This window comes from Leptodactylus fuscus, chromosome 8 (genome assembly GCF_031893055.1).
Source record: "Leptodactylus fuscus isolate aLepFus1 chromosome 8, aLepFus1.hap2, whole genome shotgun sequence".
NCBI lineage: Eukaryota > Metazoa > Chordata > Amphibia > Anura > Leptodactylidae > Leptodactylus > Leptodactylus fuscus.
This window is the reverse complement of record NC_134272.1, coordinates 86999134-87021024: the sequence shown is the minus strand read 5'-3', so window position 1 is coordinate 87021024 and position 21891 is coordinate 86999134. Positions and strand designations below refer to the sequence as shown.

At 44.2% G+C, this 21891-nt stretch overlaps 1 protein-coding gene across 1 annotated transcript in view; it reads right to left on the bottom strand.

Annotated features, from left to right (window-relative positions):
- TMEM163 (transmembrane protein 163) overlaps positions 1–4045 on the bottom strand; it is a 93479-nt gene extending 89434 nt beyond the window's left edge. Inside the window, exon 1 of the mRNA XM_075284634.1 lies at positions 3677–4045. Within this exon, the coding sequence (XP_075140735.1) occupies positions 3677–3866 (190 nt within the window). The 5' untranslated portion in view covers positions 3867–4045. The remainder of the gene's footprint in view (positions 1–3676) is intronic.
- Between the last annotated feature and the right edge of the window lie 17846 nt (positions 4046–21891).

The following is a 21891-nucleotide window of genomic DNA, read 5'->3' as shown; positions in this document are numbered from 1 at the left end:
ATCATATCTATCTCCTATCTATCTATCTATCTATCTATCTATCTATCTATCTATCTATCTATCTATCAATCTATCTCTTATCTATCTCCTATCTATCTATCTATAATCTATCTATCTCCTATCTATCTATCTATCTATCTATCTATCTATCTATCATCTATCTATCTATCTATCTATAATCTATCTATCACCTATTTATCCTTCCTCCCTTAATGCGATTCGTTCCCTCCTCAGTTAACTCATCGTGTGACTGCTATTATGCCTCTGCTTTGATTTTATGCTTTCCACATCTGACTCCATTGTAAATTATTCATTCTGCCCTTGAAGCATCTGAATAGCTGAAAGCACCTACAATGAGCCTAAGATATCCACACAGATACTCGCCGCACACAACACACAAATATACTAGAGTAGCTGAATGAGACATATACACAAAAACACACACAAGGCTTGTACACGTCCAAAACTGTATCACCACTCCATAGACACAAGCATATACATGACACAGAACTCACACACACAAGTATATACCATCTAACAAACACACACCTAATATATAATGCTCACATACCATACACAAACATAATACCTCATGCGTACATATTCCTATCACATACCAGGGCTGTGGAGTTGGAGTCAGGGCTAATTTTGGGTGGAGTTGGAAATAAAAAAGTTACCGCCTCTGACTCCGACTTCATAATAAAATGATTGTTTTTGATTCTTTTGGCCAATTCTTGATATTGTAGAATTAATTACTTGTATAATTTGTAACATTTTTACTTTCATAGGAATTCAGTCACTTTTTTTGTGACTTAGAGCAGCTTTACTGCTCCTGACTGATGGTTGTCATTCGTTTATGGGGGGGGCGGGGGGGGGGGGGGTTGGTGGACATAATGGACATAAACAGGGGTCCTGATGGACACCATTAAATAAAACAGGGACCTTTTTTATACTGAAGTTGCCAGATGACAAAGTCAGATTTGCAGCACTTTTTTTGTTGACATGGCCTTACACACACCTAACCATACATACCATACAATCAAATTGCCAGACACATACACGCCAGATACATACATACAGTATATGCAAGATGCACAATTACAAGGCTCCATGCACACAACTGTATTGTTGCCAGGGTGCATTCCATTTTCTTTAATGCATAGTAACTTACATTGATCTATTGATTTCTATGGACGCGATTGTGATTTTTATAATTCTACGTGGGTGCCATAAATTTGGCCAGAAAACTGAAGGGGTCTGGGCTCATTCTGCAGTCTGGGCTCATTCATACAAGAACAGCCAGAACACAGATGCCATCTGTAGGCTATCCATCCATCCTGCTTTTTATGGACCACAGTCATGTACATGCAGCCTTACAAACACGCAGGTAAAAAGTAAAACGCACAACCACACGACTATATCCGACAATATAAAAAAGAACATATTAAATTATGTACAAAAATAAATACAAAAAAAAAAAGAACAAATATTTACAAAACAGACAAAAAAACAAACGTAAAAAATATGAAACAAAAACAAACATGAAAAATCTCAAAAAATATAAAAACAAACAGACAATACAAAGAAATATTAAAATATATAAAAAGTAAAAACAAATATTTAGAAAGATAAGCGGCACAGGCGCATATAACAAGGGCATTATATTACTGTATATGTTGTATGTGCATTGAACTAAACACATATCACATACACACAGAACACAAACCATCTACACATACCAGATAAACTCACATTGACACAAGTGCACATACCAAATACAGCCAAGTACACACACACACACCCCTGGCATAACTGTGGAGGCCACGTGTCATACACTGGTGCTAGTGACATAGCACAGACAGGCTGGATGTGACCATACAGGACTCTTATAAGCTGCACCCATCACCTTCCATATGGATTGTCCCCCCCTCCCCCCCTACAGATATTTACTAATACACAACTTAAACTGCTATCACATAAAAGCAAGTACAGAATATAGCATAGCACTACATATCAACCACATAGCTTAAAAAGCAATAATCTATGTACAGAGGGCAGGACTGCCCTCCACCCAGGTCCTGAACACTCACAGCACCCATACCCAATTGTATAGGATTTCACTAAAACAGATATTACACATTCTTGAATTGAAGGTTATGGAGTGGTCAGCATAATATGAATAAAGTGAATCCCTATAGTGATCCCTACACTGAGAAGAGACAAGGAGGGTAGGGGTTACTGTGAGGTGTCATATGTTAAAAATATAATGCAGAGATCTTACTGTAGGTTACTGATCTGATACATGCCAGGAAATCAGATACAATGTATGGACCAGGTGTCATATATGAGGGGCCTGATACAATGTAGGTAGCAAATATTAAATATCAGGGATCTGATAAAAGGAAGAGGACATCAAAGATCTAATAGATTGTAAGGATCACATATTAACAGGGATGCCATAAAATGTAGGATTCACAGGCTATATATCAGGGATCTTATATATTATAAGGATCACTCATCAAATAAAAGGGATCTGATACAATGTATGATAGATAGATAGATAGATAGATAGATAGATAGATAGATAGATAGATAGATAGATATGACATATAGAGTTAGATAGATAGGAGATAGATAGATAGATAGATAGATAGATAGATAGATAGATAGATAGATATTATTGCTCTTCTTTCTACAGGATAGTACAGACTGTCACTCCCATCAGATCACAAGTTACACTATATAGAGCTTTGCTACATTATGGAGGTCAGCTATTAGAGGTTTGATACAATGAAACTATCACTTTTCAGATAAACTCTTATCTGATGCAATATAGCAAAGAATTATCATGTATGTAACTGGTTTACATCAATATCTACTAAAGCTCCACACAGAAGATCACAGATTATACAGTACAGTCATCACATGTCACATATCAGGGATCGGATACAATATAATTCTAGGTGTTTACAAATAGAGATGACGGTATACTACATAATAAGCAACATTGCAATGTGATACGAAGTAGTTTTCACAATGTTGGGTCCGTGGCTTATAGCAGAGGTCGTCTCTTACAATGTAAAGATCATAAATCAGGGGTCTGATACAATGTAAAGATTATATGTCATGTATCAAAGGTCAGATACAATGTAGAGATCACAAGTTACTAAACAGTATATTCAGCTTATTGATTGTAACTCATATTATTATATATTGTACTGTAGATACAAAAGAGTGTAGAGATCACATTGTATATCATAGGTTGGATTTAACTGGAGATCATATATAATGTCAGGGCTCTGATACTTTGTAGAGCTTATATATGGCAGGTCAGTGGTCTGAGATTATATATATATATATATATATATATATATATATATATATATATATATATATATATATATAATGTCAGGGGTCTTATACATTGTAGAGATGACAAGTTACTAGACTGTATTACAGTTTATTGATCACATCTCCTATATTATTGATATAGCACAATGTAGGGATCACACATGACGTCTAAGGACTCAGCTTACAGGGGGTTAATGCTATCTGTCACCCCCTGGACTGTCCACTAGTGAATAACCTGAGGTCACCGGCCACTACTGAAGTTACTTTATCCGGGACCCCCTAAACTTCCCCCTGCCCCTATGTGACAGGTCCCAGGCTCACCCACCTCTGTTCTCCACCAGGTCACTGAATTGGCCGCTCTCACTCATCTTCATCTGCTGCTCCATTGGCACTGGCACCTCCAGGGTCTTGCTTGGGGGCTGCTCCGGACGGGCTGGGGCTGGCTGCCCGTTACAGTTGGGCTGCACGATGCTGGGGTCCGGGGGATAACACAGCTCTGTGTCAAAGGGGTCCATGGTGGCTGGAGATGAGGAATGTAGCAGCCAGGTGTGAGCAGAGGAGATGTGTGCACTGAGGCTGCTGCTGCTGCTGCTGGATCACTCACTACTAGTGCAAGCTCAGTGCAAGCTCATGCCAGCCAGAGAGAGGGCTGCAGCCTGCCAGAGGAGGACAGCTAGACAGCCAGGCACTGAATGCTGCCTCCTATAGCCTGCACTGTGCTCAGGCTGCAGCATCACTCAGCAGTGCAGGGGGGGACACAGGCAGGTGACTGAGCCCCACACACCATCCCAGGCACATCGCACCCCACTCACTACTCCCTGCTTTATATAACTCAGTGCAGGGTGCAATACAAGATTCTGGGACCCCCTAATATCCAGGGCTGCTTGTATAACTGTACTTACTAGCTGTGCATAGCTCAGAGAGGTACCAGAGATACTCTACAAGACACTTAGGTAGTCGGATTGTATATCCTCAGGGTGGGGGCTTCACATAAATATTGCAAAGCCTCTTATTGACAAAAAGCAATGTAGCGAGGAGAGGGAAGTTACTATGGGAGGTGGGACCCTCTAATATCCAGTCTATGGAGAAGAGCTGCATGCTATATATGAGCTAGTTATGTATAGCTCCATAGGGACTAGAGATGATGCACAAGATGTGGGATCCTCAGAGACTTAGGTTGTCAGATGTCATATATCCTCAGGGTGGGGGCTTAAATATTGCAAAGCCTCCCATTCACAAAAAGCTACGTAATACTAGACATACTAGTACAGATAGTAATACCTATAACTGTACTAGCCATGTATAGGTCAGGGAGGGACTATAGATTTGGGATCCTCGATACTTAGGTTGTCAGATTCTATATCCACAGGGTGGGGGCTTTACACAAATATTGCAAACCTCTGACATAAAGCAATGTAGTGAGGAGTGTCTATGGGAGGTGGGACACTGAAACCAAGCAGAAAAGGCTCCACAAGTAATGTAATTGTCAAGTACAATGTGCAGCATCCTAAACACTGAGCGGTCTATGTGCCATTCATGACTAAGACAGGAGTGCAGGGAGGGAACAAATATTCTAGAAATCCTGCACCCCCTATGGGCAGCGCCACCTAATAGGACACCAGTACAATAAATAATATGGTAATCTGAACCTCCTGGTACAAGATTTCATAGAGGTCCCTGGAGCATTGAGGCCACAGCTGGCTAGGAATTGAGGGGTGGGAGGTGTGTGAATAATGTAGTCGCTGTAATGGGCCCTCTAATATCCCACTGCTTATAGGGTCATTATAGGAAAGCAAATGAGAGATGACATAACATGCACTAGAAGAGACATGAAGGTGGTAAGTCAGAATGGTCAGCGGCCCCCTGCCTTCTTAGAGACTATTGACAGCTGGAAGATTTGTTGTAGAAATTACATTCAATTTTTGATAGATTTGAGATGCAGTCAGATAGAAATATGATAGATCGATAAATAGACAGGTATGAAATAGAAAGACAGATGAAAAAAAAAATAGTAGTATAAAAAGTACCATAAGTGAGGCCAAGAAGGTGGGTGAAAATCCCTGGGACTTGGCTACTGTATCTTTGTAGATAATCCATGAAATTGGCAGAACTCCAATAGTGGTAAATGCTAAATGAGAGTACAGTACATTTCATGGATTAGATGGACATCTAGCTACATAGTACATAGATAGATCTGAGCAGATAGATAGATAGATAGATAGATAGATAGATAGATAGATAGATAGATCTCAGTAGATAGATAGATAGATAGATAGATAGATAGATAGATAGATAGATAGATAGATAGGAATAGATAGATAGACAGATAGGAGATAGATAGATAGATAGATAGATAGATAGATAGATAGATAGATAGATAGGAGATAGATAGATAGATAGATAGATAGATAGATAGATAGATAGGAGGGGGATAGATAGATTCAAATCAAATCAAAAGCTTTATTGGCACGTCCGAATAGGTATTTGGCATTGCCAAAGATAGTAAAGTGGGCTGTGGGGGGGGGGGGGAGTTAGATTCGGGTGGGTGGGTGGGTGGTATAGGGGGTGGGGAGGTGGGGGGTTTGGGTTATAACAGTCCATGGAGTTTCATCTTCCTCTTCGTTGGTGACCGCTATATGGGGAGGTGGGGGTGGGGTGGGGGTGGGGCGGGTGGATTGGGATAAATATAACAGTCCGTGGAGTCTCATCTTCCTCTTAGTTGGTGACCGCTGGACACGTATTGGGCAGCGATCTCCACAGTGGCCTCTTCTTCTCCCAGTAGGATGTAGAGATAGATAGATAGATAGATAGATAGATAGATAGATAGATAGATAGATAAAGTTATGGATGGATATATATATATATATATATATATATATATATATAGATCTCAAAGATAGTGACAAATCGTGACATGGTATATACTTTAAAAATATGTTTACCATGAAAACTTGGTTTACAAAATATGTAATTTATTGCTGACACATTCCCTTTAGGCTGAGGCCCCACATTGCGGAAATGCAGCTTCTTTGGTTGCAGATTTTGCTGCGGTTTTTTTGAGACAAAGCCAGGAGTGGATTAAGTGGAAGGTAGAAGTATAAGAGCCTCCTAAATATTTCCCATTCCTCTTGTAGCCATTTTTGGCTTTGGTATAAAAAAAAGCAACAAAATCTGCAACAAAAAAAGCTGCATTTCCACAACGTGGGGCCTCAGCCTTAAAGAGGTTTCCAATATGAAGTATGTATCCCCTATGTACAGGATACGTTTCTGAATCTTGGGACCCTAAGTAATCAGAAGAATGGCATCCCTGTGTGCACAGATCAGGAGTGTGTATATACCACTCCATTCACCTTTATGGGACTGATGAAGCCCTGTGTACAGCAACGTTTCCAGTCCTAAAGAAGTCAATGGAGCAGTAGTCATACATGTGCACTACTGCTCCATTTACCCAGGGAACTTGAGGACCCTGTTTATGTGAACCATGGGATCCCTCCGCAGTCTGTGTATAGGGGATAAAGGACTGTTTGTGGCAAAATCCCTTTAGCTCCTGAGGCAGCAGAACACCCATGGCCAAAAGTGTATAGGTAAGAATCTATGGATGAAATATGATGGTCCACCGGGCTGGTGACGCATTTCAGACCTTCTAGGATTAGGACTTGGTTGTGAAGGATTCCTCTGCGCCTCTATATCTAGACTAAGTGGGATCCTTGTTTTGCCTTTAAATAAGACAAGGCTTAAATCTCAAAAATAATCTCCTTAAATAAAACAAATGGAGCGTGCAAGACATTAGGTAATATAAAGAAAGAGCAAACAAGCAGACACGGAAGTGACCCCTCTAAGAGTGTCCTGATATTTACTGAGCTGTGGCTCTCCTGCCAACACTAATATTAGCTGCCACTTATCAGAGCGGACTCTCGGCATCTCCAAATGTGCCTAGCATTACACAGACCCTTACACATGGTATCTGACCCTTACAGGACTGGGTATTATATCATCTATACTTCTCGGTGGCACGGTTGTGACATTTACCTTCTGGAATGGTCATGTAGGAGCGATAGAGCCGGGGCAGGATTAGGAGTAACCCCATGTAATACCCATATAACCCTACTGCACTGGGCTGAAATCCTAGGTACAGTTATTCTGGAGATTTCAAAGAAACCAATGTTTGGGGTCAGCGGGAGACTCCTCTGAAATGGAACAGTAATGAAATTGCCAAAACTTCCTCCTAGACCTGCATCGGAGGCTTACCAGCAGACCATCTAATGTATACAGCAGACGCCTCCCATCTATGCCCCAGGGGGAAGATTATTAGGATCAGGAGTTAAATTTTGGCCTTGATTTTTAAATGGTGATAATCCCTTTAGAGGGTTATTCTAGTTCTCTTGTTATCCTGATCGGTTATCAATAAGAGATCACTGGGAAGCCAACATGTAGGACTCCTGCTGATCAGCTTTCTGGAGGAACCGCAGTACTAATGTGAGTGCCGTGACCTCTTCACTATTTGCATTACATGCCATCTGTTTTATAGAGACCGTGCAATGTAACTGCAGCCTGTAATAACCACGCACGGCCACTATAAAACAGACAACGTGTGATGTAAATAGTGAAGGGGTCACAGCGTTCACACAAACACCATGATCGCTTTAATCAGCTGATCAGCAGGGGTCCTCGGTTTTGGACCTCCACTGAGGATAGATCATCAATAACAGGTAGATGGAATAAACCTTTAGAGGGATCCCTAGCCTCATGACAATGGTTGGGGAAAGCCTGATAGCCCAACTGCTGTCTCCAATGGAAAGCTTCGAGAGCAGGGATGAGCACTCATCTCTGCTGCTGGAAGAATTCAGTAGAATGACCACTAGAGGCAGCAGAGGCAAGTGCACATCTCTGCTGTCAGGATCGTGCAGGGTCATGGCCATCTCCAGCTGGCCGCAGTCTCTCTACCCCTTTAGGTCAGTTGTGTTTGCACCCACTGTGAACACAAAACTTACGCCCCTGCTGAGAACAACGCCCTGTACAGTACACCCTCCGGCCTTCTCATCTATATAGGCTATGGATTCCTGAATTCATCAGCAAAGTCGATTCCTGTCTCTTTCACTGGTAAGTGACATCACCATTCGTGGCACTATGGCATCACCCTACCTGGTTTGGTTTGAGCCTGGAGGGAGGGGTGTAGCTGTCACTGTCTCAGGGGAAAAAAATTTTAAAAAAAGGAAAATAAAAATTGCAGTGAAGTCATTTACATGTTTACATGGAGGCCGCAGAAGACAAAGCAGAGACAGAACCTCATATATCAGCTCTATCAAGTGCATAAGTAAGAAAAGGGAAATGTGACATTTTAAGCCCTCAGCATTGTGGCCTAAATCTATAGAGCAACAACTGGGTTAGGGCTTAAGCCTGCACATAATCCGCAAGACATACAGCGCCATGTTCTAATATTGTGTTCTACCAAGACAACAGGCTGCAGGATTTATATTCCCGGAAGAGCAGCTGGATGAATAGACCGGGCTCTGTCCGCTTGTCTCGCCCCGCTCAGTACGACCATGTCCTGAAACACAGCAAACGCCTTTATTGGATCCATGAGAATCTCTCAGCCGTTATCCGAAATGGAGCAAAATCAATAGAAATACAAAGTGGCGGACGGCGAGGAATATTTATCTGCTTACTGGGATTATGTGGTGTCTCGTTTACATTGTGATTTATAGAGTTGGGGATTTCATGTATAGAACACCGTAAATATACAATATATATATACACTCATCGGCCACTTTCTTAGGTACACCTGTCCAACTGCTCGTTAACACTTAATTTCTAATCAGCCAATCACATGGCGGCAACTCAGTGCATTTAGGCATGTAGACATGGTCAAGACAATCTCCTGCAGTTCAAACCGAGCATCAGTATGGGGAAGAAAGGTGATTTGAGTGCCTTTGAACGTGGCATGGTTGTTGGTGCCAGAAGGGCTGGTCTGAGTATTTCAGAAACTGCTGATCTACTGGGATTTTCACGCACAACCATCTCTAGGGTTTACAGAGAATGGTCCGAAAAAGAAAAAACATCCAGTGAGCGGCAGTTCTGTGGGCAGAAATGCGTTGTTGATGCCAGAGGTCAGAGGAGAATGGCCAGACTGGTTCGAGCTGATAGAAAGGCAACAGTGACTCAAATAGCCACCCGTTACAACCAAGGTAGCCAGAAGAGCATCTCTGAACGCCACACAGTACGTCGAACTTTGAGGCTACAGATGGGCTACAGCAGCAGAAGACCACACCGGGTGCCACTCCTTTCAGCTAAGAACAGGAAACTGAGGCTACAATTTGCACAAGCTCATCGAAATTGGACAATTGAAGATTGGAAAAACGTTGCCTGGTCTGATGAGTCTCGATTTCTGCTGCGACATTCGGATGGTAGGGTCAGAATTTGGCGTCAACAACATGAAAGCATGGATCCATCCTGCCTTGTATCAACGGTTCAGGCTGGTGATGGTGGTGTCATGGTGTGGGGAATATTTTCTTGGCACTCTTTGGGCCCCTTGGTACCAATTGAGCATCGTTGCAATGCCAAAGCCTGCCTGAGTATTGTTGCTGACCATGTCCATCCCTTTATGACCACAATGTACCCAACATCTGATGGCTACTTTCAGCAGGATAATGCAATGCCATGTCATAAAGCTGGAATCATGTCAGACTGGTTTCTTGAACATGACAATGAGTTCACTGTACTCCAATGGCCTCCACAGTCACCAGATCTCAATCCAATAGAGGAGCATCTTTGGGATGTGGTGGAACGGGAGATACGCATCATGGATGTGCAGCCGACAAATCTGCGACTGCAACTGTGTGATGCCATCATGTCAATATGGACCAAAATCTCTGAGGAATGCTTCCAGCACCTTGTTGTATCTATGCCACGAAGAATTGAGGCAGTTCTGAAGGCAAAAGGGGGTCCAACCCGTTACTAGCATGGTGTACCTAATAAAGTGGCCGGTGAGTGTATATATATATATATATATATATATATATATATATATATATATATATATCACACATACAACCTGCAATATACTGGTGACAAGCAATCTATATATACAGTCTGTACAAGACGCCAATTAACCAGAACATTAAAACCACCCAGTATGTGGTACGTGCAGGGCAACCACACCAGACCGTATGGTTGCCACGGCCCCCTCAGCCGCCCCAAATCAAGCGGGACAGTCCCACATTTCAGGTGATTCCCCGCTCTTCTGGGTTGCAGCCAGTGATTTCACCTTAGGACACAGACATTGAATCCTATAGCTAGAGCTCGGTGCGCCATTATTTAGCCTTCAGCTGATAATGTCTGCGGCAGGGAAACACAATGAGTGCCGAGCCACAGACATTACAGTCACAGCCTGCGGGTCCACATGAACGCAATTCGGAGAGAGTTTTTTAATGTAACACTGGGGGGTCCAGTCTCAAAAAGTTTGCACAGGGCCCCCAATACATTAAAATGGCCCTGGGTATGTGTCAAAGTAACATTCAGATTAACCCAGACCATCGCCCCGTGGCGAACTTTTGACATGGGGCCGCCCCCGAACCGACACCCTCGACCCACCCCCTTCTCCACATTCCTGTGCGCACTATTATGTCCCTTAGTGGCCCCTGCACACAGTATTATCCCCCATAGTGGCCCCTGCACACAGTATTATCCCCCATAGTGGCCCCAGCACACAGTATTATCCCCCATAGTGGCCCCTGCACACAGTATTATCCCCCATAGTGGCCCCTGCACACAGTATTATGTCCATTACTGGCCCCTGCACACAGTATTATCCCCCATAGTGGCCCCTGCACACAGTATTATCCCCCATAGTAGCCCCTGCACACAGTATTATGCCCCATAGTGGCCCCTGCACACAGTATTATCCCCCATAGTGGCCCCTGCACACAGTATTATCCCCCATAGTGGCCCCTGCACACAGTATTATCCCCCATAGTGGCCCCTGCACACAGTATTATCCCCCATAGTGGCCCCTGCACACAGTATTATCCCCCATAGTGGCCCCTGCACACAGTATTATCCCCCATAGTGGCCCCTGCACACAGTATTATCCCCCATAGTGGCCCCTGCACACAGTATTATACCCCATAGTGGCCCCTGCACACAGTATTATGTCCCATAGTGGCCCCAGCACACAGTATTATACCCCATAGTGGCCCCTGCACACAGTATTATACCCCATAGTGGCCCCTGCACACAGTATTATACCCCATAGTGGCCCCTGCACACAGTATTATATCCCATAGTGGCCCCTGCACACAGTATTATCCCCCATAGTGGCCCCTGCACACAGTATTATATCCCATAGTGGCCCCTGCACACAGTATTATCCCCCATAGTGGCCCCTGCACACAGTATTATCCCCCATAGTGGCCCCTGCACACAGTATTATCCCCCATAGTGGCCCCTGCACACAGTATTATGTCCCATAGTGGCCCCTGCACACAGTATTATCCCCCATAGTGGCCCCTGCACACAGTATTATCCCCCATAGTGGCCCCTGCACACAGTATTATCCCCCATAGTGGCCCCTGCACACAGTATTATCCCCCATAGTGGCCCCTGCACACAGTATTATCCCCCATAGTGGCCCCTGCACACAGTATTATCCCCCATAGTGGCCCCTGCACACAGTATTATCCCCCATAGTGGCCCCTGCACACAGTATTATCCCCCATAGTGGCCCCTGCACACAGTATTATCCCCCATAGTGGCCCCTGCACACAGTATTATCCCCCATAGTGGCCCCTGCACACAGTATTATCCCCCATAGTGGCCCCTGCACACAGTATTATCCCCCATAGTGGCCCCTGCACACAGTATTATCCCCCATAGTGGCCCCTGCACACAGTATTATCCCCCATAGTGGCCCCTGCACACAGTATTATCCCCCATAGTGGCCCCTGCACACAGTATTATCCCCCATAGTGGCCCCTGCACACAGTATTATCCCCCATAGTGGCCCCAGCACACAGTATTATACCCCATAGTGGCCCCTTCACACAGTATTATACCCCATAGTGGCTCCTGCACACAGTATTATACCCCATAGTGGCCCCTGCACACAGTATTATGCTCCACTGTGGACACCCATTAACAATTATTATACTCTGAGGTCTTTTCACACCAAAGAACAAAGAAATATTTACATATTCCAATAACCTAAAATAAAACATATAAGTGAAAAATAATTAATATCACCACTTGGTGGCAGCAAACGGTTTTGTGGAATAGATAGATATTACATAGATACATAGATGGGTAGATAGAAGAAAATTCCAACAGCACCTCCCAATGTGAACAGGTGCAAGCTACCGTGGCAAAATACATAAAAACAAAAAAATATAGCAGCCCTCTGACACAGCACAAAGGCTATAAGGAACAAAGAAAAAACTGCATTACAGCTATAAAAATACTATAAACTAAATATATAAATACATTTGAGGTTCTTCGTTGTACATATTTGATCACACAGTAGGAAGCCCCTATACCTGCCCCGACAAGGCGACCTCATTAAGGTAGGACCCTACACTTTATATTGTAACCTCTTGTGGACCCAAGTATGGGTCTGCAGTGTGAACACAGGGCAATGACATACATCTCCCGGACCAGAATAAGTCTACAGTGTGAACACAAGGGAAGTAAGATCCAGAGAACACTCACCTTAAATGGCCTTGGGGAGACGGGTTCTCTGTTCCAAATAAATAGGCCTGTGCAAATGAATGGGAGTGCAAGTCCAACTAAAGGGAACCGCACCCCTCTTACTATATACATAGTATAGAGTCTATACATGTGCTGTCATAGTGCTGCTATATTTTTCTGTTTTTATGTATTTTGCCATGGTAGCTTGCACCTGTTCACATTGGGAGGTGCTGTCTGAATTTTCTTCTATGTATATAGTAAGAGGGGTGCGGTTCCCTTTAGTTGGACTTGCACTCCCATTCAATTGCACAGACCTATTTATTTGGAACAGAGAACCCGTCTCCCCAAGGCCATTTAAGGTGAGTGTTCTCTGGATCTTACTTCCCTTGTGTTCACACTGCAGACCCATACTTGGGTCCAGGAGAGGTATTAGTGTAGGGTCCTACCTTAGGGGGTCGCCTTGTCGGGGCAGGTACAGGGCTTCCTACTGTGTGATCAAATACGTACAACGAAGAACCTCAAATTTATTTATATATTTAATTTATAGTATTTTTATAGCTGTAATGCAGTTTTTCCTTTGTCCTTATAGTCTTTGTGCTGTGTCAGAGGGCTGCTATATTTTTTTGTTTTTAGATAGATAGTTGGAAAGTGAAATTAGAGACATCCATCACACCCCGTGGATTACATTAGTACATGTCTCAGTCATGTCTCACGTTAATGTTGTACATGCAGCCACATCACTCACATCCTTGATAAATCTACCGCGGACATTATGGCTGGTTTTCCTTCTTTTATTCATATTCCAACCATTTCCATGGATAACGTCAGAATTTCTTCTATTCCTTTATGGACTACAGGCAGCTGGGGAATCATCCAAGCAAATGCAGGATCACGACTTGATATTGTGACTGTAGTTTTATAAAATCAGTCGCTTGGGAGGAGACGAGGAAGTGCAGGAGATGTGAAATACATAGAAACTAGAGACTGGGCTAAATGTATCCGTAACGTCCAGTGTAATGCCAGCATATACTTGTATGTGTTATCCCGACACAGCGCTCCAAATCTTCAGCTTTCATCCCCACATTCTGGCTTCCTGCGGCCACCTCTAGGGGGAGCTATGTGGATATCCTTTTATATCGCAGCCATCTACATAGATGTTCCTATGCTGACATTGAGTGACTGACTCTGATCCTGGATATTGCCCTTCTCCCGTCCACCTTGTACCTGTTATCCTACTCCAGCTATCTCTGCCATCCTCTGGTCCATCACATCCTGACCTCTCCTCATGAAAACGCCAACTCCATTTCACTGCATTTGCACTCATCTGTGACTTTTGGGGACCCTCCTGTAAAGATCCCGCTTCGGTCATGGGGTAAAGGTGGAAGACCAGGGACTTTCCGTGAAAAAATGCAAAGCGTTGATGCTGCGTTTTTTTCCCGCAACGCTTTTTTGCTGCAGGCACGCTACGTGGGGCCTTAGCCTTACGATCCCAAATGAATCCCTCACTATTTAAGGAACTTTTTTGGTTTTTTTCAGGTAAACTCTGGCTCCGGCTCGATCCTGTATAGAAATGACTCAGCGGCGATTCTCCAGGGACGGCTCTGAGAGAATCTGTGATGCTAAACTCTTATTCTTTAGTTGGTCAGTCGGACCCTGGGGACCCCCCGCTGCCGGGGCCCGGGCTAAAGTGAGACAGAAATAAAACCAGTTGTCATGGCAATTTCATAACTCAGCGGGTACCTGCGAGCCTTCACTTTTTACCGATTTTTTTTTTTTTCTTCTCTGATATAAAATGTGTTAACTTCGATTTGTTTTCTAAAATAAATTGACGGTAATTCGTGAAAATCAGCGAAATAGAAGAAGCTTCGTCTGTACAATAGTATTACTTGGGCTCTGGGACGTGTAGTCGTTTTTAATAGGCTCTGTATAACAATGTAGGGAAATATCTGCTCAAATATATGAGCCAAGCTGTGTCTGACAATACATTTCCATCAATAACAAGCAGAATTAAGAATGCAGCTCTGAAGGACAGTATGGAACCCAGGATAGGTGCAGAATGTACAATGTAAGGGGCCACATGGTGGCTCAGTGGTTAGCACTGCAGCCTTGCAGCGCTGGAGTCCTGGTGTTCAATCCCGCCATGGGCAAAAAACCATCTGCAAGGAGTTTGTATGTTCTTCCCGTGTTTGCATGGATTTCCATCCCATATTCCAAAAAAAAAAAAGACATACTGATAGGGAAAAATGTACATTGTGAGCTCTATGTGGGGCTCACAATCTACATTTAAAAAAAAAAAAAAGTACAATGTAACAAAGGGGTGGTCCACAAGCCACATAGGCAGGAGTGGGGTGCAGATGGTTCTCCCTGGTTCTGCTAAAGTGGTTGTTAAAAATGCAGACCAGGGGCGAAGAGAAGCCCTTGGCTGGATCTGACACCGGTAGACTTCCTGCTCTACCACTTTGTGACCTGTTGGCCGCAGACCACATATAAGCCTGCAACCTACAATCTGTAGCAAGTGTAAATGCTGTTCTTACCTCTCCGCTTTTCCATCGCCCCCACTCCTTCCTGATCTAGGTGCCCATGACATGATAGCAGTGACTGCGGAGCATGGCCAGAGATTAGTGAGCTAAGTACTGGACTAATAGTCACCTCTGTATGAGGGCAGTGATGGGGGCCCAGGAATATGGTCCGTCACCTTGCCATATTTTATATGTGCAGCCCATTTACCCAGAAGGTGGTTTTTTTCTCATCTTCAGTGAAGACATGCAGCGGTGGGTTGTGAAGGGTTAAAAGCAGGAGTCTCACAGTTTTTTAACTTCTTGATGCGTGACTTACTATATTTTCGAGATCGAGAATTTCATTCCTATTTGTCAAAATTTTTAGTAAACAGATTTTTTTAGCATGGTGGTGAGAGTGTGTGCAATGCCGGGACGGAGCGTGCTCGCTGCCCTTCGCTAAGACGGTGCCTGGAATGCTGTCACTGACAGCTCTGCACCCGACAGGCACCCCCTCTCATTTAAAGGGACACGACTGCGCTGACTATATAGGCCCATGGATTCTCCACATTAGTAAGTCCGTATAACATGGCAGGTGTAGGGCAGGATTAGATACACAACCTCTGCAGTACAGTCACTAAATACATTGGCTCGGCAGACAGTATCACACAAGCTGGGATTAGATATATTGGCTCGGCATTACAGTATCACACCATAGGCTTAAAGGATTCCCGTAATTACTAGTTGTCCTCTGCATAGGAAAAACTTACTAGATCTGTAGGACCCCACTACTCGTGATAGCGAGGGACCCATGTGACCCATATGAATATTGTAGGAATAGGTTGTGCAAGCACATTGTTACTCCATTCAGTTCTAGGGGATTGGAAATAGCTGGGCGCCGTACTCAGGTTCTGGAAAAGGAACCCATAGAAGTCAATAGGAGTCTTTTTTTTTTCAGCTCTGAAATTCCACACCAAATTCCTCACCATTTTCTTCCATGTGAATGGACCCTTAAGCAGATAGTATCACACATTATAGGCTTAGATACACTCTCTCAGCAGACAGTATCACACATTATAAGCTTAGATACACTCTCTCAGCAGACAGTATCACACATTATAGGCTTAGATACACCAGTAGATCACTGTCTCTACAGATCACGTAGATAAATGGGAACATTGTGCAGTTTTGGTAAAGCCTGCCGATAACTAGACTGTCTGACAGTAATGAGGTCGGTCCGCGGCTCTCCAAGGAGGAGGTCACCGGAGTCACACAATTCAGGCCTTGTGATTTAACATCGCAGTGAAAAGAAGTTGCGGAGCAGTGACAAAAGCGTCAGCCATGTAGTCAGCCTTGAATTCTTTCCTTAGCAAAGTGTGATCTATGCTTCAGAAATACGCCATACCCTGACAACCAAACAACCCGAAACCTGACTCAGTTATGGCACTTAATGGGATTCACTAAGCATACATCATGTATGAAAAGTGGGCACTATAGCTAATAAGGAGGCACTATGAAAAATTCCTAAACTGAACACTGCTATGTTGTCCCCACTGTCTACAATGCTGAGCAGCTCAGTGTGATGGACCCTCCGAGTCCCCAATGATCCCACAATGGATGGAGAGAGTAAATGAGATCCATCATATGGGGAATCTTCTTCACATCACTCTGGAATGTGCGGACAGTTTTGAGAAGACATGGCTCTACTAGATCACGTTTGACTCATCTCTTAGGCACAGGGAGTTGCTGGGCCTCGCCTCGGACCCCGTTTCATTGGATTTGATCCTTCACTAGGCTCTGGAACGCACTGCCTTCATTCCCTTACACCTGCCAAATCCTCCCCCACCCTTCTCCATACCTTATGCTCATTCTCTACCCCCATTCTGACCCTTGTTTTGCACATAGTTCTTCTTTGATTGTTCCTTGTTGGGCTGGTAATGGAGGAGTCCACTAATGCTGAGAGTCTCCTTTGATACAGTTCCACCTATTCTATCGGCGCTCTAGGCTACCTCATATTTGCATAGTTTCTCGTCTCATCCCTTTTTCCATTCCCTTGTCTGTTGCTCCCTTTATCCTGTTGGCTCTATTTGCACTGTATTACTGATAAACCAATACAAATCTTTAACCCATAAAGTTCTTTCCAACCCAAGAACCAATGAGCTGTGACATAACACAGTGTGAACAGTCCTGGGAGGGCTCTAGTGAGGCTTCTCCTATTACACCATCTGCAAAAACGGATCAATCACAAACTGAGTGCAAGGGCGCGATATCTCCTAATATCTCTCTGGTTCATCTTTCTACGTAGTGACTCTTACCAGACCTCCCATGCCTGAGCTGTCGGCCTAATTACAATGCACTAAAAGTTTTTTTTTCTTCCAACGTGCACAGCTGCCTGCGGTGCGTAATGAGGCAGATGAAAACATTTGCTACGGATCTCACTTCACTCCGAAAAACACCTTTCCCCTATTAAAAGAATTTGCTTACGCTGCAGCAAGCAGCACATACAGGATCATATGGCCAAAAGCAAGATGAGAGGATTTGTATCGTGGCGAGAGACCCAAATAATGGTGCAATTAGAGGACGGCGCTGCCTCCCCCGCAACCTCACTAATAATCTACTAACTTCACAATACGGGAATATATGAAAGGATTGCAGAGGATCCCTGCAAAATGTAGACAATGCTTAAAGAGGAAGTGCACCCAAAAATAAAATCCCAAAAAGTTTTTAAAAAATTGTATTCAATGAGCATAAAGGTGACTGATCCATGGAAACAGTAAAGGGTTGTCCAGTATTACAAAAACAGTGCCACACCTGTTTCATCTATAAATTCATCTCCATGCGCTGAGCTGCAATACCAAACACAGTCTGTAGAGAGGTGTGGCGTAGTTTTTGGAAGAAAGCAGCCTTATTTTCCTAATCCTACACCCCTATATAGGGCTTGTCCGCATTAAATGATCCCTATTTGATAGTATGGCCTACAGAAGATAAGCTTACCAAAGGATGGTGTGTTGCTAGGTCTAGAGTTGAACAAACCAGTTCATTTTCTAAAATTCTTGGGCTCGGTTAAAGATCACTCTGACACAAAACTAGTGGCCATATGTGAAAACAAGTTTTGTCCATCTCTAGCTAGAACTACAGAGAACAACTGTTATATGGGTTTAAACAAATTATTTAGCAGAAAGTGTTCAATTTCCCTACACTGCCCCCGCAGGGTAAATGAAGCATTACACAGCACCAATTAAAATCAATGGGTAATCTATCTAGTTCAATCACATGCCAAGTCCTCCTGAGTAACAGATACTCTTCATGACCACTTTAGCTAATATAGGGGGGTCTGGAATAGGTGACTAGCCCGCTATTAAACCTGATTTCCTTGGTTTGGTCATTGAAAAGAGTCTCTCTAAACCTGACAAACCTTTTAATGTTATTCATGTAGACATCAGTAACTTTCGGCTACTGAGATCCAAGATCCCAATGTCTGTTACCATGCCCTCGACACAGATGTGGAAGTTATATCTGGGGTGATATGCTGGTTCTGGTGACAGTAACCTATCTATCTGCAGGGCTGGGGTGATATGCTGGTTCTGGTGACAGTAACCTATCTATCTGCAGGACTGGGGTGATATGCTGGTTCTGGTGACAGTAACCTATCTATCTGCAGGGCTGGGGTGATATGCTGGGTCTGGTGACAGTAACCTATCTATCTGCAGGGCTGGGGTGATATGCTGGTTCTGGTGACACTAACCTATCTATCTGCAGGGCTGGGGTGATATGCTGGTTCTGGTGACACTAACCTATCTATCTGCAGGGCTGGGGTGATATGCTGGTTCTGGTGGCACTAACCTATCTATCTGCAGGGCTGGGGTGATATGCTGGGTCTGGTGACAGTAACCTATCTATCTGCAGGGCTGGGGTGATATGCTGGTTCTGGTGACACTAACCTATCTATCTGCAGGGCTGGGGTGATATGCTGGTTCTGGTGACACTAACCTATCTCTCTGCAGGGCTGGGGTGATATGCTGGTTCTGGTGACACTAACCTATCTATCTGCAGGGCTGGGGTGATATGCTGGTTCTGGTGACAGTAACCTATCTATCTACAGTGCTGGGGTGATATGCTGGTTCTGGTGACACTAACCTATCTATCTGCAGGACTGGGGTGATATGCTGGTTCTGGTGACACTAACCTATCTATCTGTAGGGCTGGGGTGATATGCTGGTTCTGGTGACAGTAACCTATCTATCTGCAGGGCTGGGGTGATATGCTGGTTCTGGTGACAGTAACCTATCTGCAGGACTGGGTGATATGCTGGTTCTGGTGGCACTAACCTATCTATCTGCAGGGCTGGGGTGATATGCTGGGTCTGGTGACAGTAGCCTATCTATCTGCAGGGCTGGGGTGATATGCTGGTTCTGGTGACAGTAACCTATCTATCTGCAGGGCTGGGGTGATATGCTGGGTCTGGTGACAGTAGCCTATCTATCTGCAGGGCTGGGGTGATATGCTGGTTCTGGTGTCAGTAACCTATCTATCTGCAGGGCTGGGGTGATATGCTGGTTGTGGTGACAGTAACCTATCTATCTGCAGGGCTGGGGTGATATTCTGGTTCTGGTGACAGTAACCTATCTATCTGCAGGGCTGGGGTGATATGCTGGGTCTGGTGACAGTAACCTATCTATCTGCAGGGCTGGGGTGATATGCTGGGTCTGGTGACAGTAACCTATCTATCTGCAGGGCTGGGGTGATATGCTGGGTCTGGTGACAGTAACCTATCTATCTGCAGGGCTGGGGTGATATGCTGGGTCTGGTGACAGTAGCCTATCTATCTGCAGGGCTGGGGTGATATGCTGGTTCTGGTGACAGTAACCTATCTATCTGCAGGGCTGGGGTGATATGCTGGGTCTGGTGAAAGTAGCCTATCTATCTGCAGGGCTGGGGTGATATGCTGGGTCTGGTGACAGTAACCTATCTATCTGCAGGGCTGGGGTGATATGCTGGGTCTGGTGACAGTAACCTATCTATCTGCAGGGCTGGGGTGATATGCTGGTTCTGGTGACAGTAACCTATCTATCTGCAGGGCTGGGGAGATATGCTGGTTGTAGTGACACTAACTGATCTGCAGAACTGGGTTGCTATGGTGGATTCTAGTGACACTGCTTTTTAAATCTTGGCACTAAATTTTGTAATCTCTTCCTGTGCCCCATATTACAACCCCACCCATATAATAAGCCCCTCCCATGTCTAGACTCCTCCTACAAGAAGTTACTTTGTCTACTTACCAACACTCTAAGATCTGCAAATGTTATTTTCAGCAGTAGGAAAGCGTCCGGCGCGCACCATTTACCGCCACGCTCTCAGCTGAGACAGAGCTATTAGTCTCATTCTGAAGTTGGATTTCGTTTAATTAAAAACCGTCAAGTCCTGGGATCTGCGCGGCACGGATGTGTTTAATTAATCATCTTTGGAATCTGAAGACAGACGTCGGAGGTGCGGAGGATTTCTGGAGTACCCAGAGCCTAATTAAACTTCTGAAAAGGTTAATTCAATTTCTGGAAGCAAATTTTTGCATTTTTTTACCTCCCTGGACCTACATGGTTCCTCTCTGGAAAAGTCTTAATGCAGAATTAAACTAACATACTGACCTTTGTGGATTTAGATTTCTGATTAAACCGGAAACTTATTAAATAATGCAGGAGGATATTTGCCATCGACTCCAACTCAGGATTGTGAAAGTTCTCGGAGCCCGTTCTTAAAATTTGCTGACCCGTGTTTTCCATTGTATAATGCTCGCACTAAATTTACTCTGACCACTCCACCATTTGGAACCTAAAATTTTCTTAAAGAAACACTTGTGGCATAACGGATATACTGGGAAGATTTATTTAGGTCTTATTCACATGACAGTAACAACGGCCATTTTGAGAACACATTGAGTTCAATACATGTGTTCACTTGTCTGTTGTTTCGATGGAGTATTAGGGACCTGAAATCTAGCAAATCCCATCCACATATTGTGCGAAAATAAGCACAGTGGGATTTCCTAAACCGTTGCGGCTTTGAAAATTGCATCATGTTAATTATACGTACAGGAACAATAGCGGTTTTCCTATAGCCCTGATGGCAAACTTATGGCAGGCGAGCCAGAGATGGTACGCAGAACCCTCTCTGTTGGCACGCGTGCCTTCGCTCTGATCGCTCACTAACGGGGAATCCGGTACAGGATTCACCGTTTGTGAGCGATCGCTGCTTTAAGCTGTTTGTGCAAATGCTGTCAGTGTAGGCTGCGGGTCTGCACAAGCGTGGCCTACACTGACTGCAGAGTGTGACCTCTGCCCTGACACAGGCACGATGACGCAAGTCATCGGTG